The sequence below is a fragment of the Hydractinia symbiolongicarpus genome, chromosome 3 (genome assembly GCF_029227915.1).
Source record: "Hydractinia symbiolongicarpus strain clone_291-10 chromosome 3, HSymV2.1, whole genome shotgun sequence".
NCBI lineage: Eukaryota > Metazoa > Cnidaria > Hydrozoa > Anthoathecata > Hydractiniidae > Hydractinia > Hydractinia symbiolongicarpus.
In genome coordinates this window covers 10,200,381-10,225,500 of record NC_079877.1, presented here as the reverse complement: position 1 = coordinate 10,225,500, position 25,120 = coordinate 10,200,381, and the positions used below count along the sequence as shown (strand labels likewise).

The 25,120-nt window shown below is 40.7% G+C and overlaps 2 protein-coding genes across 3 annotated transcripts in view; both read right to left on the bottom strand.

Moving 5' to 3' along the window:
• Nucleotides 1–2,097: 2,097 nt before the first annotated feature.
• On the bottom strand, nt 2,098–6,074 carry LOC130635628 (MFS-type transporter SLC18B1-like). Its single transcript, XM_057445014.1, has 5 exons — nt 5,511–6,074; nt 5,314–5,380; nt 4,712–4,738; nt 4,586–4,632; nt 2,098–3,605 (listed from the first exon to the last, which is right to left on the bottom strand). The coding sequence occupies exons 1-5, from the start codon at nt 5,594–5,596 to the stop codon at nt 3,503–3,505; spliced, it is 330 nt and encodes a 109-aa protein (XP_057300997.1). The 5' UTR covers nt 5,597–6,074; the 3' UTR covers nt 2,098–3,502.
• LOC130635623 (MFS-type transporter SLC18B1-like) overlaps nt 5,400–25,120 on the bottom strand; it is a 43,620-nt gene continuing 23,899 nt past the window's right edge. The window contains exons 11-13 of one of the 2 annotated variants that reach the window (XM_057445008.1): nt 6,781–6,876; nt 6,103–6,198; nt 5,400–5,585 (exon numbers count right to left, since the gene is read on the bottom strand). In XM_057445008.1, coding sequence (XP_057300991.1) covers nt 6,148–6,198; nt 6,781–6,876 — 147 coding nt within the window. In that variant the 3' untranslated portion in view covers nt 5,400–5,585; nt 6,103–6,147. Of the gene's footprint in view, nt 5,586–6,102; nt 6,199–6,225; nt 6,323–6,780; nt 6,877–25,120 lie in introns of those variants that run through there. The other variant, XM_057445007.1, reaches the window with a different exon arrangement.

Here is a 25,120-nt window from a genome sequence, read left to right as displayed (position 1 = left end):
TTATACCGCAAGAACTCTGACACACTTTGTGGTCAAATGTTGTTGTATAGCTAGTATCCAAAAAATAAAACGCATTGTTTCTGTACACATAAATAGAAGAAACAGTGCAGTCGATAAGGTCACATGTAATTTTCCTGCTGGTCTTAGTGGTTATTGTAACCATGTGATAACCTTATTGTTGGAACTGGCAGAATATTCCTTAAACTCATTTTCTACTATTCCCTCAGAAACATCATGCACAAGTGTCTATTTAGGAAATGGGGAGTTCCAGGCAACAAGAAAAGCTGTCAAATCACAAGGGCATAATCCAAACTTTTCATCACCCTAGACTAAACTTTAACCTTATTAAAATAGTGGAAACATATTGAGAATGAAGGAGAAGCTAAGAGCCATAGACAAGATTATTGGGTTTGCTCATGCAATTTCAACAAGTTTCTCTATTGACTCAGAAATAACTAAATTTGGTGTTCAGTATATAGGATCACCACTACATACCAATTTTTACCTATTGAAAGAGATTTTATTGTCTTGCCAAATCTAACCAAAATTGATTCAAGGCTCACAGGCACTACAGATTTTGGTTAACTACCACAATCATTTCTGGACTATCAGTGTAATTTGGAACTTAGCGAAACAGAAATAGGCATAATTGACAAATTAAAAATATCGATTGACGAAAGTGTAAATTCATATTAATTCAACACAACATTTCCATAATTAATTCGGAATTATTCCTATCATAAAATGCATACAATATTATTAATTTACCACATTGAGTGGATGATAACATAGATTTGTGAAAAGTTTAAAGACAATCGGTGAAGATTAGAATTAGGAAACTGATAAAACTGATAAAACTGATAAAATTAGTGGATAAAAAGGCACTAAAACTAGTCAATAACTCTCCTTTTCCATAAACATCACCTTTTTTCAACATCTTTATCTTCAAAACCCTCTCTATTAGTTTTCAACTCTTCTCGTTGTTTTTTTGCCTCATCGCGTGACTTAAAGTCCATCCGACTTACGAAAAGCTTTGTTCTTGATTATTATGTCCTTGAGTATTATGTAACATAACCATTTTTAATGGGGCCTTTCTAATTGGTACTCCGTTCCTATCGGCGTTGCTAGAGGCAAACATACCACTAAAAAGTAAAGCAACATTTGGGACTTTGGCAGGTATTTCTGAATAATAGTGAACAGGATTTTCGAATTATACGGTTTTGTGACCATATGAAAGCAATACATTCGAGATTTTTTATAGATGTCCACCTTAACGTCAGAACAACTTCGCAAAATTAAAACAAACAATTCTACAACGAATGATGTATTATTTTCCCATATTTGTCGTGTTGTTTTGTTTAGGAAAAAAAGTGAAAATCAGTAAAATTTTCCCTTGTTTTTATTTTCTGCCATTCTCCACCATTTCCAACAGCTACGACGCAAATAATTTAAAATTAACTTTATTGATGTATACAAAATGCGCATGCGGTGTATAAGTACTGTTATCGCACATGCTCTCAAAAATATCAGCAATATTTTTTGAGTGCTTCTATGTTCTCCTTACATACTTCACGAGCCTTTTGGTCGAGTGAAATATACGAGAACAGAAGAAACGAAAAAATTATCAGCCGATAGTTTTTCAGAGCATGTGCGATAACTTGTTTATCATATACTCGGTCTTATCTCATGTTAATTTCACATAGTCGGTTGCACACTGCTTAATTATGTTCACGATATTGAGAAGCATTGTTATGGGGGGCAATAAAATCACCGTATGGTAATTTATTTCATTTACATTTATGAACTTATAAATTATTTGAATTTTTGAAGTCACGTGCGTTTCAGATCATTATAACAAATTATGTCACGCTTGAAAGAATTTGAATTGAAATAAAAACTACGAATTTTCAAAAGAATAAATTCTCATTGTGAAGCCAAATAACATAGCACTCTATCGTTGTGCTATTATATAATTCTTTTAGGTTGACTGATATAATTTAATTGTTTTTAATCCCCGGTGGAGAGCGTGTGCTCTATGATTAATGACTATTGAAACAAAAGAAAATTATCGAATCAAAAAATGTATATTTGTGAAAATAAATTCACCGACAAGTTTTCGTTTTTAAGAACATATGGGCTTTTCCAACGAATTTTCAACCAATCAAGGGGAAAATATAAGCTTTTTGCACGTTAAATCAGCCAATCAAAGGAAGAATATAAGCTTTTTGCACTCTGTATAAAGTAGAAATTACACTCGTTTCTCGGTTCAAAAACAAAATTTAGCTTATACTTCGTGCAAATTAGGCAATCAAGTTGCGGGAAAAACTCAAAGTATATGATAAATGTATTTAATTTGATGTGTATAAAAATAATTTATTTAAAGTAACTGTTTTTATTTATACTCTTCAAAATGCCACACACCAATCTATTTACTTTTATTACACATTTTGGCCCTAAAAGAAGGACGCAAAATTTGTGCGAAAACCTAAAAGAGATTGTTAAACACCTTTATAACTTGAAGCGAGACGTTTAAATCGCGTATATTCGAATCCTACTTCGGTCAAAAATTTAACATTTAAGCACGCATCAACATACAAACAGAAAGAAATTCTTTTAAGAAATTAATCTGTACCTAATACTTTAGGTGAATTTAGCGGGATAAGGACGATTCTGCAGAATTCGTGTATTGTTACCACTTTTTTCTTTGTCACGTCCACAATTCTTCACACAAAAGTCTGGCTCTAATTACAATTAAAAAAGAGGTAATTTTGTTTTTGATTGGTGGAGTTATTAAAAGCAAAATATGGCAAATGTAATACGTTAGTCTACCACTCCCCCATCCTGCTTCAGCAGCACCCCACTAGCGCTCCATCTCACTACCGCCCCACCTCACTACCGCACCATCTCCCTACTGCCCTGCCTCATTACCCTACCTCACTACCGCCCCATCCATTAATTGGATAAATTTATTTAACACATTTTTTTTTAAAAGCAAGAGTGGAGCACTTGTTTGTTTTTAACGACAAAGCAAACAACATTAATACTTAACAAGAAACACTATGCTTCTCAGAGATGTATTTAAAGAAGCTTGAAGAGCGATTTTAAACTTTTTCTAACCGAGTATAACTACTCCTAGCTCAGTTACTTCGGTAGTTAGGGAGTGTGTACACAATTGAAATCGTTGGGTGTACATTCTGTTCTGTAGTTTGAATTAACAATATCTGTGATCATAGTCTGTTATTTCTTATTTAAATGATTTTATCAGACCTTGAAACAAGAGAGCTGCTGGTTTCGACCTTTTCAAAATTATACATCATGACCGAGTGGTGCTACAAGTCTAGGCGTTTCATTAAAATATATCGAACTTCCTATACAACAACTATTCCTTAAGCCCGTAATATAATCCATTTAGACAGACTAAGAATGAAAAAAACCGCCATTTGAATTTTAATGACGTCAGCAATTTTACATCTTCAATTCTTAGAAAGTCATTCTACGTGGTCTACTTTCTGTTTTGTGATGCTAAGTCATATAAATCTTCCATTTCATCTTCCATTTCATTGTGTGTTTCTTTTAGGGGTTTGTACCCTGAATTGTCCATATTTCTGAAAATACAAAACAAAAAAAGTCTGATTAGGTTCACTTGTCACTTTATTTCAAAGTGCTATATTTTGTCTAAAATTAAATATTTACAATCTAAAAACTAATTAACAGGGAAAATACCAAAGAATATCAGCCGGCCCTAAATTATTTCGCGAGCCTGCTGTCCATAATTAATAATTTTTGTTTTCCGTCAGGAAACCTCAGGATTAGTTTGCAATTTGTATGAGAATGCTATTTTTTGTTGTCAACTTTTTCTAGAATGTTGTGCAAACATTTAATACCCGTTAGCATAAGAAACCCATTTTATTCCTCTGCTTTGTTACTCATTGGATTAAATGTGAATTGATGGACATCGTTGTGGCCGTGATAGTAACCTAGGATTAAGACCCAAGAATTATCGTACAAAAATATTGAAGCAATAATCCATCCAGCCTCACCGATGATTTATGCCTTAAACTTATCAGTGTATTTGCGTTCAGTGGCACTTTCATGGGACCAAGAAATTGTTGACTTTAGCCAATGCTTCAATTGTCTGAATCTTCTTGTAAATGAGACTTGGACATTAAAAGGTTAAAATATCCCCTTTTTTCTGGAGCTCTTAAAGCATTTTTTCGTTAGTTCAAACCTGAAAAATCCTGCTAAACAGTTGTTAGCATTCAACATGCAAACACAATAAAAAAACCCACAATCTATTCGAAATTGTGTTCCATTTTTTTAATTTATTTGGAAATCGACACTTTTCTGTCTGCTATGTATGATGTTATAGCATAATGTCCCACTAACTCTAGCAAAAATTATTGACCAAATTAGTGACTAAAAAGTGGCCCTACTTATTCAAAGCGTCATTTGTCTAGGGACAATATGAAGGATTTTTTTCTAACTTCCAATCAAGGAGTTTGTTCTCGGTTAGAAAAAGTTCAATTTATCTATAATCTCGCTTCCAACAAGTTTACTTTACGAAGTTAAATTGCAGTCTACTTACAGTTGTTTTCGCCTGCTCCATAAAGTGAAAATAACTAATCCAGTACCCTTTAAAAACAAATAAAGGGGTTTAGGTGAAAGATAAATAGAAGAACTGAAGTAAAAGAAGTGCGATAAATGTACAAACCTCAACAAGAAACAAAAATGCAATGACCTAAAACAAACATTGAAATAAAAAGTTGTCAGCAGAGCAAAACGAAGTACTTATAGCCCATGTTTTATTTATTTGGTAGCAATATTTTAGTTTCATCATGTCAAAATCAATTTTAACGCAGCTAAAGGAAATTTTGTGAATATCGCTGCTTGATCATAAATGTATCACTCAAATTTAATCTGTAGTTACAGAAGAAGGTTTTTGTAACGTTAATCGTTACATTCCTTCCTGTTAACGCTAGCACAGGTTAAATACATTAGGCTTAAACTCTGTACGTTACGCAGGGAGGAGAGGACAAATAGTTTTAATATAACACAGAATACTTATCTATTAACTTTAAAACTTATACAGCTTTATTAAAAGTAATTAAAACTTTCTCAAAGAATTTCCTATTTCTGTTATTAATAATACCTATAAAACAATTTCACGAGGTGCGTTTTTTGCACATTCAAAAAGAATGGAAATGAATGATTATATAATATAAAAATAACAAAAATTTGAAGAACATTGCAGTTCGCAAAAACACAAACTAGTGTAACTTTTTAAAATCCTTTCACTCTAAAAATGTAACTTACGGTAGATGTCCAAGGAAATCCAAAATGATCAGTGAAAATGCCAGCAAACAAAGGGCCCACCGTGTTCCTAAATAGCAAAGACCTCCTCATTTAACACATTCAAATTCTGCTTGCGAAGATAATAAAATCAGCACATTGGCCGCCAATACGAGTTAACTAACTTTAAAAAAGTATAATGTGTAGTACTCGTAACATACCCAATACTAAAGCTGCCATTCCAAATACCAGATACTAGACTGGCTGTTACTAGGTTGTCTTCAAATCCAGCATCTCTGGAAAACATTAATATATATCAGTTAGTCGTGTCCTTTTTTCGTCTTTTATTGAAAAAGCGCGAAATCTAAGAAGTCATTCACTAGGACTTAACGTTTCTATCCAATTGCTTTGGTATTCTTTTCACTCTTTATTTAAAATAGCGAACCTTCCGGATTGAAAAAAGCTTCCAAACGTATTTTGTGAACTCTTTTCATACGAAAGAAATCTTCTTCAATATTCAGGAACAGTTTATACTTAATAGAACGTCATTATATAGCTACGGCACTGCAATGGTTTAACATTTTTTTTAACTCCAAATGTTAGTTAATTATAGGAAGATTTTATCAAAGAAATGAATGGATACCACTGTTTTAAGAAAAATCAATTGCAAAAAACATCTTTTGTAGGACAATATGCCAAACCGAAGATTAAAAAAGCAACTGTAGCCACCCCTCCTTGACTTTTATTACAATAATTCAGCAACAACTAGCAAGCGTCACCATAATCACAAGCTAAAAGAATTGATTAACTTACATGGCACTTTTTCGCAAATGACCAATCACTGGAACATAACAGAAGCTAACTGTGATACCAATCACTGCTAAAGATACGCACGTCACCCAGAGATGACTGAAGTATTAGGAATATTTATCAAATGAATAAAGCGTAAAATGAGCAATTTTCTAAATCAAAATCTACCACCTTTTTCACATGGAATTTGTTTCAGTTGAGTATTTACTGCGCCAGACCATGTCTATAAAATGTTTTGAATTCATCACCACGGATATTTGTATTAGATTGGTGAAATCTAAACTTGTTAAAGTGCATTTGCACTTTTGGAACAATATTTAACTAGGATTGTAGGATTATCAAAATTGCAAAAATATGTGTTTAAGAAATTCATTAGCGTCATGTTTTCTATCGTTATTTGTGTGTAAATCCGTTTTCAACTAACAGCTAACATCATTAGGTCCGTGTATTTAATTTATCGGATTGATTGAAACAAACCCGTTAACTTTTAGGTGTTTAAGCATTTTCTTAAATTTTGTTTTTGGGTGTGAACTTCCAAAAGTTATAAGTAAAACAAAATGGAAGGGCTGTAATTTCACGTAAGGAAATTTTCTGACTTTGCCACACGCATTTTTATAGTAAGTCAACAGTCTCAAAGGGTCAAGAGTTACTTTTACGTCACAAAATAAATACACCACTCACGCTGGTATAAAGTAGCGAAGAAGCGGTGAAGGTCCAAGAAACATAACGTGCGAAACACAAAAAACTTCCAATAACCATGAAACTTCTCCCAGCGTCCTACAACAAGGTAAAGGAAAATAAAATAACATACACATCTATAATGAGTCATAATCTGTCATAATCACTACTGTCAAACGATACTGCAAAAATTTATTAAAAAATTTTCTCACTCAATAGCACCTTTTCATTTCTCTATAACGATGTACATAAAAAACTTAGTTCACTGATAATGAATGCAAAATATACAATAACCATGATGCAAATAACATCATTGTTGTAATTGCAGAAAAATCAAAGAATCCATCTATGAGTCTGGACATACTGTTTTTGCCAATGATTTTTATGGCTATTTGATGAATGTGGCCAAACAGAAAAAGTAAACATTGGCTCACAGTCACAACTACAACTGGGTCATCACACAAGTAGAAAATAAAATGAAGAGAAGATGCAACGGAGACAACAAGGAAACATCAGAGGAATTTATCGCATCAGCATTCCTACCCTTCGTACCAGGTACCAGCGAGATCCTTCGTCGAGTCTTAAGACAACACAAGATCAAATGTATTCTTAACTCTAAGGACACCCTAAGAAGCACTTTGTCTAAACCAAAAGACCAAATAAACCTGGAAGCACAAAGAAATGTTGTTTACGAAATCCCGTGTAAAGATTGTGATGCAGTGTATATAGGCGAAACAAAAAGAAAGTTTAAGCAACGAGTACAAGAACATATGCGCACAGTGAAAAACGGAGATGTGAAGAAAAACAAAATTGCGGACCACAGCTGGAGCAGAAGTCATCAGTTTAATTGGGATGAGAAGAAAATCATTGACAGAGAATCCAGAACAACGGCCAGAAAGATTAAAGAAACCATCAACAGTGTAGAACGTAAAAAACACATTAACAGCATCTCGTATCAACTTCCTGAGATTTGGTTACCAGCCCTACAGAAGAAGTAGTTACCTACATCTAGGTCCGAAAATGTTATTACCGTAATTAACTGTAATTATCAGCTCGTTTCTGATTGGTTAATTTTTATGAATTTCGATCCTCTGCAATTATATAAATACATGCTCAATATCATTTTACTTTGCCCGATGATGGGAGAAGGATCTCCCGAAACGTCGCCTACTAATCTATCATGTTCAAGAAATGATAAACTTTCCACAGTAATATGAACACTGAACAGACAAACCGAAATAATATCTTCAATAATACAACTGGGTTGTTCTTAATCTATTGTAACTAGGTTGTTGTCCGTGAAACATGTCTGTTATTTCAGCGATACACGCTGTGACTAATCGTTCTAGTTGGATTGAGCTTACACTTTGTGCATTCTTTCGTACTTTTTTGCCCGCCTGTTAACATGAAGTAGTGAAATTCACTCGAACGGTGGTTATTGCTATGATTATAGGGGCATATATAACGCGTCTTTCTGATTTATTAACCCTCTTGTTTCTACAAAATTACGGAAAGATCGCAGGTAAGCTAGCATTTTAAACAAAAAGACTCATAGAAGCACTAAAACATTTAATATTTTGTCAAAAGTCTATAAAGTCTGCCTGTCACGGAAAATGGTAACGTAAGTAGCGAGACGCATGCAATGCGATATAAGAAGACTGCGTGGATTCTCTTAAGGGCCACACGAATAGTTACTGTAAATGTCTAGGAATTGATTCAATCAAAGCTAAAGTTTTCTCTTAATTACTAGCAATAACTGTAGAAGTTTTTTCTTGTTAGGGTATTATATACGGGCATAGTTTTAATGGCTACATTTAGCTAGTGTATGGAGGGAATATACCCAGGATTTTTCAAAAACCACCGTCAAACTCTCATAAAAAATATCATACAGAATTTTGCTTGTGACGTCACAACAATTTTTGTCACGCCTCATTACAATCTGTTGTTATGCATAACAAATCCCCATCATGCGGCGTTTAATCATGAAATTCAAGGTAAAGTCCCCAACACATGCGCAAGTGGAAGGAAAAAATTGGGAAAGCACCAAAACACCATTTTTCAAAAAAACTCTGTATATAATAAAGATGAGCTGGTTTAAGAATGCCATCAGTAAACTATATAGCAGCGTGTCAGCACCGGTGGCAGCAACCCACGACGCCCTTGCCGATCGACAACAGAGTGGGCGGGATACTGTTGCATTCTATTACAACAGGGCAAATGAATAAATTTCGGGAGGTACAACAAGCATCTAAACCAACCTCTAAAAGACGCTATTATCTAAAAAACTACACTACACGTGTACATGCGCGTTAAGGTTGTGTACAGCTTTAGCTGTCATATTTACAAGGTCGGGCTATGTGTCTGATTACCACAAAACAAAGAGCTTTAGATTGCTGTCAAGTATAGCGGATATCGAAGCGTTTGTAGAAGAATGCCAGAAGAAACGCTTCGATCTGGAGGATCACGAGTTCTGGACTAAGGCTTATTTACCACCTGTTAGGACCACCGAGACCCCAGGAGCGTATGAAGGCAAAATTATCTCCGATCACTTACAGATTCAGGTGGTGAGCGCGCGTGAACCCCTCTTAGGATGCGGGACTCTCCCAGGTTGGCTGCGAAAAAGGCCATGGATGGTGAAGATGCCAGAACGGACAACCTATGCTTCTGGAGATGCTTAGCTGTAAGAGATAGGGTTAACGTAAAACGAGGAACAGAGTTTCTAACAAGGACAGCTCTAACCTTAGCTCGAGAGTACTACGGGGACCCTAAGCTTCAGCGTAAGGACGTCAGGCCTACGAGGCTGGTGGATTTGGAGGGTGTTGTCAAGCAATTCAAGGTCAACATTAGGGTCTTTGAACCCATAACAAACTCCGAGAAAGCGCCATAGCGACTCATCTATGGTCAAAAGCAACACAAAAAAGGTTTAAGCATCACTATCAATCTTGGTATGCTGGACGGGCACTGTATTTACATTAAGAATTTAGAGGTGCTGACCCAACACTGGCAATGCGAAGTATGTGGCCAAGTTTTTAACGAGGTTTGGAATCTCACGCGGCATAAAAGGAACGAATGTGAGGGTGTCAAGACGACCATCATTTGAAAAGGTGGGAGGGTCAAACGTATGCCGAGCAAGACGAGAAGGTTTTTTACGATGAGGGATTATAGCTACAATGCCTCAAAATGGATGGAATACATGTCAAAACAAACCGGAGGACATATCCATCACGCGCTCTGTGGTCATGGTGGTGAACGTGTTATCGATGGTGGTAAAAAAGAATGGAAGGTAGATGGGTATGAACCTATCACAAAAACTGTTGACGAGTACAACGGCTGTAGGTGGCACGGATGTGCCTGTCTGTCCGAGAGAACCAAAGCGGTCACGAATCATTACACCGCAACCCAGTCTAAGGAAAGGATGATACGGGAACAGAGGTACAACCTCGTGACAGCTTGGGAATGTGAGAAACCACCCAAAATCAAGAGGTACTTTCGGAAGGAATTCAAGCCTTATTCACACTACATTGTGTTCGACTTTGAAGCCCTTCTCTCACCTTTAAATTACCACCAAACCTTTGATCTAACATACCTTTCGAGACATGTTCCCATAAGTGTTGATATTGTCGATAGTTTGAATGGAGACCCCACGTTCATCAAGCACCAAAATCCCAAGGTCTTGGTCAAACAGTTTGTGGAAGAGCTGGAAAAGAGGCATACCCTGATTGTGGAGGAGGTCTAGAGAATGTACCCCAAACCTGAAGATTTCGATATGCTCTCAAAAATACCAGGAGTTGTGGGACGACTGGGTAAAGCAAGTAGCTGTTATAGGGTTTAACAGCGCAAGTACGACATCAATCTGATCTAGTGGCACTTGCACAAGGCGATAAGATTAAGGTGGCGAAAAAAAGATAACGACTTCTCACCACCTCGAGGTTTAAATTTCTAGATAACAAAATCCTTGCTCCTGGTCTAAGCTATGACGGCTGGTGCAAGTCGTTGGAATGTAAGCTCGAAAAGCTCGTTTTCTGTATGAATGGTTGACGAGCCACGATAAGTTGGAACATGTTGGTCCTGTGGCTCACGAGGACTTTTATAGCCGTCTAAGTGGGAGAAACACACTATCTGGCCAGGAGTACGAGACATTCCCCGCTGAGTTTTACAGGCGAGGCTGTGTCACCATGATGGACTGGCTGCGCGAGTACAACCTAGCCGATGTGGAACCTTTTATTGATGCCGTGAACAAGACGAGGTTGCAGTATTATGGGGATGAGATCGATATTTTGAAGGACGCGGTAAGTATCCCGAGTGTATCGATGCGCTACGATCTAAACAATTCCCTAATGTTAAATCCCAAGCTAGAGCTATACCCTTTGGGAGACCCATGCAGACATAGGTGCGAGGACTCTTGCTACACCAAGAGTTGTAAGAGTTGTAAACAGGTACGGAAAGACTGTGGAAAATGCACGAGAAATGAGGCCTACGACCTTTTGCGGACGGGGATGGTGGTTGGTTCCGCAATCGTATTCTGTAGATACCACGAACGAGACGTGACAGGTATCAGATCTCACGTGTAGTGCGAACCCCGCAAGTGTAGGACCATTCTAGGGTACGACGCAAATATGCTCTACCCAAGTACCCTGATGCGAGACTTTCCCTGTGGGAAGGAGCAGTTGATCAAGGTGGCCACAACGACATCACCACATGGTTCCCCTGTTTGTCGTCAAGGAGATAGCTGATGATCAAATCCCCCAGCACATGCAAGAATACTTGAAAACTACGGGTCGAAAGCGTGCACCTGGAACACGTAAGCTTCTAGGATTAATGAAAACCAAAACAATCCTACTTTATACCCTGTGCTAATATGGTACCTTGATTACGGGCTGAAAGTGACTGCCTTTTACCAGCTTCTGAAGTATGCTAGAGGTAGGCCCTTTGAATGGTTCCCGGAAGAGATTGCCGATGCACGACGACAGGCTGATAAAGACCCCGATAAATGTATTGGGGGATACGGCAAAGTTTAAAGGCAACTCCTTCTACGGCAACATGATTGAAGATATGGCAAGGCACGTAAATACTACGTTTACGAGGGATGGAAAGGAGGTTGATGCAGCCACGCGAAGCCCGTACATCGAGGACCTTGAAGAAATTGGAAATGCGTATGAGATAAGAAGGGGCAAACACAAGTGTACTATCGATAGAGCCTACCAGTGTGGTATTGCAGCGCACCAACTAGTCCAGCTTCGCATGCTTGAATTTTACTACAATTTTCTGAACAAGTACATGGATCGTCGAGACTTTGAGTGCATTTACATGGACACTGACATTGCGTATATTGCCATCTTTGGAGAAGAGTTGAGGGATTTGTTCGTCCCGAACTGCTTGACGAGTACGACAAAGACGTACAAAACTGGCTCGTCACTGATAAGTACTCGAGTCGAACAGGAAGGTTATTTTAAGCGGAATTCATTGGGTTTTGGATGATTGCCCTGACAGCTAAGGGCTATTTCATCGAGGGCAAAGAAGGTACGAAATTTTCATGTAAAGGCATCTCAAAGAGGCAAAATGCTGTAACCTGGATTAGATACCTGAGTGCGCTGAGGGGTGGTCCGGACATGGCCAAAAACGTAGGTTTTCGGGTACACAAACAAGGTATGGTTACGTATGAACAGAATAAACTCGGGCTCTCGGTGTTATACGATAAGAGAGTTGTGCATGACGATGGTGTACATACCACCCCACTTGCAGTTAAGCAAATAAAATGGAGGTGTGTTTGTATATTGCTATAATCCTACCCTATGCCATGATGGCTTATGTACTTTTCCGATATCGACGTATAATAAAGAGAATGTCAGATATTGCAGGATTATTCGACAATGCTTCTGCAGGAACATACGAACAGATAGAAAAAAAAATCCATTAAGCCCGGGTCTTGAAACAGGCCCTACGTAAGGGCAAGGGTCACCTACTACCCCAAAAATGCACAGAGGCCTTTGTTGACAAAGCTTCCGATGAAGCAATCGATAAAGTACATACCGAGTACGTACAGCGAGAACTTCACGAAAAGGGCGAGAAGACAGCCAAGGCGTTGACTACTCACGTGATTAGACTGTATGCAAATTTGATTGGGAATATTCTAGATATTGACAGTGTTGACGAATTGCGCAGAGATATTGAAGAAGACCCTATAATCCGAGACTCTATGACAGATCTCGGCATTCTTATGTACTGCACCATTGGGAAGTGTTTAGCCCCACACCTGGTAGCGGGCCATACTGCGAGGCATATGAGCAATAAGAAAGAGGTTGTGGAGGAGAATAAAGATAACAAAGATATGCAGCGCGTGTAGCATTATCATCAATCAACAGCAACCCAAGACCATGGAAAAATGGTTTAAGTACCCAAAAAGCACCCGGGAAGAGTTGCTCAGAGGCACAGGCTAGCGGCGCTGAAGAGGGAGAGGAGGCTTGGAATAGCTCCACCAAAGAAAGAACCCATGACGTTTAGTGAGTTCCTGAGATACTTCGAGAGGGATTTAAACACCCCCATAGAGATCCTTGAGGACCAGGGCCTTACTATCTCTCTTGTAGTAAAAAAGAAGTAATTTGTTATAAGTTTTAGGGCTTATAACAAATGAGTGAACAAGAAGGGAAACAAGAGGGGAGGGTAATAACCAAGAAGAACGAGGGTAGTTTTCCAGCTGGCAAGAGACTTGCCAAATGGAACCGGAAGAACAAGGCCAACTTACAGAAGAACTTGGGCAAAGGTCCTTCACCAGATGATCAAGAACCTGTCGCGGGATCTAGCAAGTCAACGGATTTATACATGCATGGGACCTTGGCCGTGCTTGCCATAAGAGTAGGCGTGTGGTACAAATTTAGCAGGGGTGGAAATGAATGTAACAAGCCAGAGACTAATCCAGAGCCTCAAAAAGGCAAAGCCCAGCCAAATATCGATATTCTTAAAATGCGCTTATAATAAATGACCACAAGCAACGTGACACCGAAATAAAAGGGGATTTTGGATATGTTGTACGAAACAGTCGAAGACCATGGTTTTACCTTTGCCTATGCTATGGCAGGTAAGAAATTGGGTATAACAAGGCCAACCACAAAAATGGACACAAATGACGTTCTCAAAATGGTGCCGTATTTTGCTGCAGGCAGGGCCAGTCGAGAAATGGCCGTCAAGAAAGGGTGGTTACCGGCAAGTATCGTGTTGAAGCCTAAATGGGCTTTTAGTGAAGTTTCTATTTGTCTCTACGACAAATAGAAATCAAAATGGAAAAAAGCTGCACACACTGTAAACACTATCTTTCTTTGGACAATTTTAGGATCAGGGGGAAGGGTCAAACAAAATGGTGCATCAAATGCCTTGATATAAAGAAGGCGTCGCTGGACCGTATAAAGTGCACCCATCAAAGGCGGAGATCCAAGTGTAAAGACATGAAAGGATAAGATCCACCTATAAGGAATGCAAAGGCAGTCAGATTTTTCACCAGGAAACACATAGGGCCTACTGTAAGGAATGCAAGGACAGTCAGTATTGCCACCATGAAAAGCGGCGGCAATATTGCCCCATTTGCTACCCTGGTGGCCATCTCGCCCAGGTTGTAAAAAATCGTGGCTACAGCGTCCTGAAGGAAAACAAGGAGCTTAGTTCTCAGGAGTATATCGGTTACGATATGGCTAAACTGCGAGCTCACATCGAAACCCAGTTTGTTGGGGGGTATGACCTGGGATAATTATGGAGAGTGGCACGTTGATTACAAGGTGCCACTTCAATATAAGAAAAATGGGGACACTACACCAATACGCCGCCCATGTGGGCAAGCGAAAACATGTCAAGGGGCAATCGATACATTACGGAATAGGGTGTCCGATATTATTTCTGTTTGTCCCTGAGGGCAAATAGAAATATGGAAGTAACCAAATGCAAGAAATGCAAAGGCTATCTTTCTATAGACAATTTTAAGATCAAGGGAAATGGTTAAACTACAAAGACATGCATATGGTGCCTAAATGGAAAAAAACTATCAAGGGGGCGGCACGTACGCACCGGCAATCAGCCTCTGTATGAGCTCCTGACTATCTGTAGAGGTCACATTGAAGTTCAGTTTTCCGAGGGTTATACATGGTTGCCTTTAAGTATATTGAGAGCGGTATTAGTCCAACGCTTGCCGAGGTTGCCAAGGCAATACACAAGGCGAGCAAATGGATATTAAATGGTTAAGGCATGCATGAAATGGAAGCACGTTTTAACCCCCGACAAGTTCAAGATTAGAGGCAATAGTCGGTGTTTCTTAGTGAACAATTACGGAGGTGTGTTAAGATATTCCTCGTGCGCTGCCATATACCTGAAGATTTACGATAGAAAGTGGTCAAACTATTGAACATAATGTTGAACGTTATTAAAGAGCCTCATGAAGCAATCTTCACAGGCCCAACATCATGCTGAATCTACTCGAGAATGAGTATAAGAGGCGCTTCCACAATAGCATCATTTTGTGCCCTACCTTGTGGTGGAATACCACCTATTTGGAGAGGGAATCACTCTGGAAGGACAAATATGTGTTTCTGATTGATCCTAAGGACCAGCTATTTAAATGGATTCAGAAATTGTCATCATTTTTGGCCGCCGAGGACACGTTGTTTATGGTTGACGACGTTATAGCCGATGAAAGCCTCGATAAGCGTCGACAATCACAGTTTGAGCTTGCTATCAGTGGTAGGCATAGGAAGCACAGCTTGTGGCTATTAACGCAGTCGTATACTGCTCTTCCCAAGAACCTTTGGAGGCAAAACAAGGCCCTGTTTATGTGGTACCCCAATCAGAGAAGTGACATGAGGATGATCAATGAAGAGACTAATATTATTTCGGATTGGGATGATATAAAAAAAATCCAAGCATGCATGCCTATATGTGAGGCTGGAACACCCTCGAACTTGGAAGATTCTCGAATTACCACGGTGAAAACCCCTGGTTGGATTCTTTATATCATAAATGTCGTCGCAAGTTAAGTTAAACGCAGAGACCATCGAAACCCTAACCAACAACCGGGATACACCTATGTTTAAACGTCCCGATATTGGCTGTTATTTAGGTATTGCTGACCTAGCGCGCAGTTTTCAATATTTGGCCGAGGAAACTATAACAAGGCAAGAAATTGTGGGTCTAAAGGTCTAGGGTGCCACCCTGGCCCTTGCAAAAGGGAAAAATCAGCATGATGTATTTGTCACATTGGATCAAGCATTGGAAATCATCCGTCGTTCCCGAAAGCCAAAGGCTGTAGGGCTAATCAAATAGCTTGCCCGGACAGGTGTGAAAAAAAATACAAGACGAACTTAAAAAGCAGCGCCAAGCCCTCGAGGACAGAGATATTGCCATCGCTATACTTGAGGATGATCTAGACGGCAGGGATAGTTAGCTCATGGTACTCGACGACGAACTTGAGGTTCAGACTAAGGAAAGACATGTTCCACACCGATATCAATATGGCACCGCGCAATGTGTGGTTAATAAAAACGATCCTCACGACCATGGAAAAAAGGCATACATAAGCACTACATGATCCGATGCCAGCGTAGGCAACTCGGTGCAAGTATAAGCACGTTAAAAGCAATGTACCCTAATATGACTGTAAGGAAACCTGAATGTGATGATCCAAATGCTGTACATTCCTGGTGCCAATTCAGAGACGATGCCCTAGGCACCAAGAATTGTTACCTAAATCACTTCAAGTTACCCGACGGTGCTACGCGGGATCTATTTGAGAAAATGTTTGACAATGATATGTCGTAGGCAGGCAATAATTTTTACTACTCCCCCTCTATGAGCCCTCTCTATTGGCCAGTTTGGCTGTATTTTAAAATATATTGAAATATCAAAAGACGGAAGCCTATGTACAAAGGAATCAATTTACAATTAACTACAATATCCAAGTACCTGTGATACATTGGTGAAGCAAGGCAGGGTCAGTGGCCGGATATTGCCAACCTGCCTGGACAATTTCAGGTATCGAGGTGGAGTATACTACGAAGGTTTTGGATACCCCACAGATGAAGATCTTTTAGGCAGGGTAGCGTCGGGCGAACAAGCATGGGGTACATTTGCAAGAAGGAAGATCAAGGATGATATTGAACGACTATGGGGCACTCTGCTACCAGGTCATCAAGGATAGGGACTTAAAGCTATCGGATTTGGCTGATATTGCAACAGTAGGCGATATACTCCACTTTCTGATACCAGATTGACGTCTAGTCGATACTGATTTGGAGAAAGAGCCTAAGGTCATCAAAAGCATCGTCTATGAGTACCCGTTATGCACCCAACGTCCTTTGGACTATGTAAGGGATCCAAATGAAAATGATGACGAGGATGATGAGGATGACGAAAGTGATTTGAATGATACAGAAAACTCGTGAAAGCATTTTACCATTCTTTGATAACATCTGAAAGTACCTGAAAATCTTCAGAAATAAGCATCAACTCTTCTTGCACGAGGCTTCTTTCGGGACCGTGCTTTAAATAGTACAAAACCCGACTACCCGCCACAATACGGTCCAACCTGTAAGTATGTTTGCTCCGCCAGGCGTCAGTGTCGCGTCTTTTTGAGTCAGTGTGCTCCTCCCCCGGTGTAGCAAATACTAGTACAGCCCATTCTTAGGTAGGGGTCTCTCCTTGGGATATTCTTCGTTTTTTGCGAGCGGTATCTTATCCAGCCTGATCGCCCTGTTGGGCTTCATGCTGGTCATGGCAGTCTTGCTGTTGTTTAGACTTTCTATGATAGTGTACAGGTGTTTGACCCAAATGGAGCTTGGCTCCCCTGAGACCAGCTCTTGCGCATCCTGAGGGTTGAAGAGTCTTTTAGCGAAGACCTTGTTGTACGACTCCACAAAGTCCTTAATCGTATGATAATATTTTATTGTAGGACGTTTAATCTTAATCTCAACCCCCTTGTCCTTCAGCAGCTGGGTTACATCCGACTTTAACTCAGGACCATTGTTGCACTGGAAGGTTTTTGGGTAGTGTAAAGGTCCCGCTTTGTAGATATCTTTGATCATACCCGCGACCTCGCTAGCCTTTTGGGTACGCAGGGGCCTCGCTACCTTATATCCCCAGGCCACGTCAATGCCTGTGAGAATATACTTGTAGGTGTTTCCATACAACCTATCATGGGGCATGTACAGTAAATCAAACTGGTGCATCTCATTTGGTGGTGTAATGGTAAAATAGGGGTAGTCTATACGCTTAGGACACTTGATGTGTCGTAGCCACAGGAGTTGCCTACTCAGCCAATTAGTTACTAGCTTTTTGGAGAGACCGCTATCTTTCGCGAGTAATCTAATAGCGTTAGAGAAATGTATGTTCTAGCGCAGTCGCGCATGCACACGTAGTGACGTCACAACAAATCCAATACCATGCAGTGCTTAGCTATGGAATTCTTTGGGTAAGTCCCTAATATGCCATGCTGCGTAAGGGTAGGTCCCTAGTACATGATGACGTCATAAAATGCAACAAACGAGTCTAAAATTCTAGCACAAGAGAATTCCCTATCAATCAACTCAGCAAAGAGGGAAAATGTCAAATTGCCCTGTAATCTTAGGATTTTGTTGAAATGTAATAAAGATGAGTTGGTTTCACAGTATTCCTGACCATGGCATGGCGCAAGACATGTGCAGCAAGGCTGTTGAAAAGGGGCCCATGCACTCAGGTATGTGCCAGACCGGCTCAAGACACAAGACATGTGCAACGAAGCCGTTAAACATAACTCCTGGGGGCTCCAGGACGTGCCGGATAGATTTCAGACGCAGAACATGTGTAACAAGGCTGTTGAGGAGGATCCCCTGCAGCTCCAAAATGTCTTGGACAGGTTCAAGACAAGAGGCATGTGCAAAAAGGCCGTTGAAAAGTATCCCTACATATTCAAGTATATCGCCAACGGGCACGAGACGCAAGACATGCGCGACAACATATGTCCAATATGTAGGTGAAATCTCCAAGCCTTGTTGAAATGTATATAAAGTGGTACTCTGTTACTGGTGCTCTGTAGAACTACGCGACAAAGTCAGGTGCTCCATGAGATACAACCCTCCACAGGTGAGTACAAAACATACAGCGACATCTGGCTTTTTTCATGTCAAGTAAAACATGGCTGCTCATATGAGCGATGGTGGTGAGTACGTGTACGAAGGCTATTTTGTGGAAATGCGTGCAGCTTTGCTTATGTGGAAGAGCAAAAGGTGTATGACAGCGCGCATGAAATATCTCTGTGGCTGTTGAAAAGGCCTTATAAAGGAAGGCCTGCTCCGGACTGGATTCAGAAGATTTGGGGGTGACCTGACGCAAGAGAAATATTTGGGGTTGGCTTAAAACGTTATCTTACAGCATAGTTGTAAGATACTACTATGATAAATGTGTATTCACTGTCAATCAAAATTCTATATCTTCAGCTTCAGGAACAGCTGCGTTCATGACCTGCATGACTGGTATTGGTATATGCCTCCCACTCATGGCCCTGACATTGGTACAAGAATCAGATAGGGAGAAAGCTAATGAACGGAAGATTAAAGGTCTGGAGAAATGTCTTAAAGCCCTAGATCATAAGATAAATGGAGAATTGTGAAGACTGTAAAGGGGTACTTGAAGTCTCGTGGTAAAGGGTAAAATGTTGTGCTGGTACTGTTATCAGGACCATATCACGTACAAAGGAGGTGGCTGTGTATGTACAATGACATGCAATTCTCTGAAGTCGTTTAAACTTTCAATAAAACAAGATGCCTAAATTTGAGAATGAGCTTTTCAAACCTAAATTATTCTACTCATTTGCTGCTACCTTTACAGACATCAAAGATATCAATGTGGACTACCTGACAGTGTCAGATCCCATTCCCTCTAACGGGGATAGGGATCAACAGTACATTATAGGCTACCATACACGGGACCTTGTGGTAGCCCTAGGGGTAAAGACGCCTAAAATCTAGTCACCACATGGGGTAACCCGGTAAAACACCAATGTAGTACCGGCGACGAGTCTCGATTTCGAAGAGTATCCTGATTGGGTTGCGAAGTATCGTCAAATCTGGTCCAAAATCGAGGAGTTTATTTCTGAGCAATTGACGGCAGAACCTGTGAAAAAGGACCGTTATGTGAACGCCAAGGTTAAATACTACAAGGACGCAATCACGAATAAATTCTTTGGTATGCCACTACCCTATGATGAGCACTGCCAAACAAGTGCCATCCTGGCTATTTCATCGGTGTATGTGGAAGGTAAAAACTACTATCCTCGGGTACACATTAAAGAATGTCGGTATAAGGACTTTAAAAAGGAATGGCTGCTGAGAGAGGATTAAGAAGCCATATAATTTATAGGCCATACAAGACCTATAAAATATATCAAATTGGGGCTTTTACTTAGGTGGGGATTATAGGTACCGCTTACATACTGGCCAAATCGAACGTTTTTTAAAATCTTATTCTGCATTTCTTGCCTCCCTTCCTCCTTGCTTTTCGCAAATAGCTGGGCACGCTCTTGTTCATTAATGGCGTTCACAAGACGATTAAAACGCGAATATGAGATCAACAATAAAGTTCAATTTCGATTCAGCCAATAGCCTTATGCCTTTATGTTTCTTAGATTTGAAACCGAGCCTTTTGGAAGCATTTCTAAGACCTGCTTGACTTATACCGGCCGCAATCGTGCCCCCCTGGCAATGGCTTACAGGCCTGATGCAATGGACACAATGCCAAGCCCCGACGTAATCGCGTGCACGCCAAGCAGTCCGTGGTCGTAGAAGCGTACCCACGTGCTGTGCATCTTGAGTTTCTTTGCAAGCTTATCCCGCTCCTTGATCTCATTTCGCAGATACTTCTCAATATCATCAATTTTTTGAGTCTAGATATGGCTTTCATCCTGCATATCAGCGCCTTGTGCGGGTGCACTCGGCAGGTTTGGGTACAGCTTGATTACATCATTCATTTATTTTATCAGAATGCACATGGTGAGGCCGGTAAAAGAAATGTTCTTTTCATGGTGATAGACATCTGTTAACATGAACTCTAGATGGTCCGTAGAGCCCTTCAAAAGAAGGTAAACAGGAGTGTCAAAAATCCAGCAGAGTTCATTTTTCAGGACAAAAAGCTTAATCTTGTGTTCTGCTTGGCAATTGACGATACTCGACAAACCTTCTATTCTCTATAAACCGTTCAGGATCTCGATCCGAGTCACTCTCTGATCAGGCCCGAGTTTGAGGATGGTAAACCTGTTATTGCTATACAGGTTCAACCATGCAGGTCGAATACTTAGCGATTTTAGAACTATTCTACTATCCTGTCCCAGTTAGTCTTCAAATAATGTGATTTTGTCAATGTCGGTGATGTAGAGTTGTTTCATCCCTTTCTTTTAAGAAAAGGATGAACATGTATTCGTACAATCCCAAGGCAAGGTATAAAAGTAACAGAGGAGAGTGGGCACTTAGTGTAACCAACTTGGAGCGTCAGGGCTTGTACGTGTCTACAGACTCGCACATTGAGGTGGCATTCCCCGAATTCACCAAATATGCCATAAAAATCCCTACAAATCTGCTAAATGACCCTGCTAGAGTGGGTTGACTACTTAATTTCGCTACCCATTGCGCAAGCACTGCCTTGGATATATCTGCAAAACACATGAAGTGTACCCCTTGTCAACTTGATCTTTAAATTCCATGTCTATTACCACATGCGTCGTATATTAGCAAGGATGAAGGTGCCCATGCCTTACGATGACGGTTTTTCTCAGTACAAAAACCCCTAATCAACCTCTGGGTATGCACGAGTATGCTGCGAACACAATGCAGATGCTAGTGCTTTGTACAAGTTTAAGGCCGTCATGTCGTCACTGACCAACGGTAGATGGTGGCCCCAGGTTGATGGTGACTGAGCCAAATTTATTATACCCACAAGTCAGGGCCTGACATAAGAGGGCCTGACCAAGCTGAGTGGGAGTATTAGAGATTACATTGTCTTGTTGCTGGGGTCGCAACCAGGGGCCAAGGCATCTCTTATCGGCTCTGGTGTGGACAACTATACGGCAAGGCAGATTGTGTTACAAAAATTTGAGGCCATGGTACTGCGTCAGGAAAATGTAAGGCATGATAATATAGAATTCCAGAAGGTGTTACAATATGCCTGAACTCCAGTAAATTTTGCAGTCATGCCCGGCGTGTACATGCTGCCTTCATGAACCTGCATATAGGAAAACTTGTAGGGTATAACAACAATATCCTCATAGCACCTGCCAGTGTGAACGTGGGAGTGCAGGTCGATGTGAACAACAAGCCTGTTCTGAGGCGTACTACGCCCCCGGGCATACTATCAAACCACCCATACATACTACACCCACTGCACCACCTAAGCATACTACGCCACCCATACGTACTACAGAGCACAGTACACCTCCTATACTTCCTGAGCATGCTACACCTTATATACCTCCTAAGCATACTACACCTCCCATACATACTCCCTATCATACCATACAAACTATACCATCTATACCTCCCAAACATGCTACACTTCCTATACCCGAACAACCACCACAAAACCAGCATGAGGATAAGGCAGCATTGATCACGACAGGGGTAGGTTTCATCATTGCCTATATATGGCTTCAAAATAGGTCTATTTCCTAATATAGAGCACGACAAATCCGGCAGCAGCCGCGATGGCCATATAAAAATGCTTGGTCGCATATTTCGCGATAGTTGACGCTACCCTCAAAATGAAGGAGACTACGGTACCAATGAACCCTGTTAATGCAATACCTGCCTTACTTGCCAGGTAATTAAGGAAGTTTTCGAGCCTTTTAAGTTGTTTCTCTACAAACCCTTTTCCAGCCCAATCTGCGGCTCTTCCCCCTGCAGCACCTGCCGCTGCACTTCCTCCCGTAACGGAGAGCACAATGGTGCTTATCAACAGGCCAATACCAGAGACGATACTCGCTATGGTTATACCCTGCTCCCTGAAAAGGGTTTTAAGCTTCTCCAGCAAAGGCATGTCATCTCCAGCCATTTTCATCAACTCGTCCCTGATGTTTTTCAGATGCCTACAAATATCAGAGGAAAGCAGGCCATGTGTATCCAGCACAGCCTTCCTATCTTTCTTCAAGTATTCAATATTTTTATCAAGGTTAGCGATTTTTCTATCCCTTTGCGACCCTGCTTTCTCCCCCCTAAGTTGTTTCAACCTGCCCTCTTTTGTTCTTATATCACTATCATATTTAATAATATCATCCTTCAATTTTTAAATGTTATCCTTTAGAATTTCAATTTCGAGCTTCTTCTTCCGCATATCAATGGCCTGGATGGCGTCGTGATCGATGCCAGCAAACGAAGTATGGACAAAGCCCTACACATCGCGCGCAAAATTTGAATACCGTCTATTGTTCCCATCTCAATTATCTCACCCTCCTTACAAGAAGCCTTATCTTCACCCCTGTTTACAAGGACATCAAAATCCTGGATGAGGTTCTGGGCATCTGCCTTACTACCCTTGTTAGGTGTTTGATATTCATCAAAACCTATGGCCTTCATACACGTACCACCTAACAACCTCTGGAGCTGTTTAATAGCCGGAAAGATACCATCTTGCAACGTGAGTACTACTTCCAGTAGGGATCTTTTCCCCGTCACAACCTTTTTAATGATAAGTAGATTTTACTCCCCCATTACAAACCTATCGCAATGCATCGCGTTGGATCTCATTTCCAGATAAACCATAAGATATGAGAAGAGACTGTCAAACTTCGATTCAAGAAGCTCGGAATAGGCCGACTTCGTACCCAACCCCAATCGTCTAAGTGCACCTCCCTGCTGTTGTCCCGGCGTTGTAGTCCCCGATGTTCCAGGGAGTTGTTGCGTCGATGGGTATCTTCCTTATCATCCTCATCACCCCTACCAAGATCATCTTCATGTGTAAATATCGGATTATCAGCCATTTTATTAGAACATTTTCCTCCTATAACGAAGAAGCTTTTTGGTATCAAGGGCAGGAAGTAAAGGGTTCAGATAAGCCATGTACCCTCAACCATCGATCAAAATCAAGACCTCTACGTGAATATTCCCAACACGGGGCAGAATGATGTCATCTTTCCCGACAGTCTCAGGCTCTTATTCTACGTAACGTTAACAGGGACCAACACAAAACGTACTATTGTCAGCAATATAGGCAAAAGCCTGGTAAATAATCTATGCATTACGATGAATGGCAAAGAGGTCCGAAATATATCGGATTACAATATCCTGGAAGTTTACCGAGATCTCTGGCTGCCGAAATTTGATCGGAACAACAAGCTCATCAATCAAATGACGGGACCGTCATGGCCCTGCAAGTCAAAGCTAGCGAGCACGTTGGGACGAATGAGGAGAAGGCAATTGTTGCCGTGTATGGTAACACCTTTTGCATACTCCTGGGCAGGATGTTTGAACTAGCACGAGATTTACCTTTGTATCCGGCGGGCTTATATAACAGGTTGCAATTTGCTATACATTTCGCAGCTCATGCCGACGTCATCAAAGATGCAGGGACAGCAGCCTCGAGAAGCACGGCGGCCAAGGCAGCCGACGCTACCTACAAGATAACCAAAATCAGGCTGGAATTTGACAAGATCACTCATGAGGGCCTCGCTAGCGCTATGATGTCAAGGTATGCAAGATTGGCCCTACCCTATGAACAGATACTCCGCAGCAAAGTAGTCATGATGAGAAAGGCAGATACCAGTTACAACATTTAAATTGACACTCCTGCCAAGTCCTTAAAGGGCGTCCCGCTATTGTCCATAGACCCTGGGAAAATGAAGCCCTATGCTGGTGTCAATGAGGTGTTTTAAAACCCCAAAATCGAGAGTATTAGCATCACCGTTGAGGGAGAGCCTAATGAACTTTATTCCCATGTCATGCTCCCCAAGGACCATCTCAAGCAGAATGTCAACATATTCGTTGTTACCGAGGAAGAGGCTGAAAATTAAGCTAAATTTACTACAACCCAGAACATCTGTGGACCGCGCAAAAGGCCATAAAATTGCTCGCGAAGGAGAGCTTTTTCTCCAAAAAGCTAGTAACTCATTGGCTATCCAGGCGGGCTCTTGTGGTTGAGACACATTCGAGGTCCTAAAAAGATAGATTATTCACACTTCACCGTTACGAGGCCTAACGAAATGCACTAGTTTGATATTTTGACATGCCCTATGACAAGCTGTATAATTACACCTGCAAGTATATTCTCACGGGGATTGATGTTGCGTTGAGGTACAAAGTAGCGAGACCTCTGAGTACCAAAAAGGCCAGCGAAGTCGCGGATATGTTGAAGG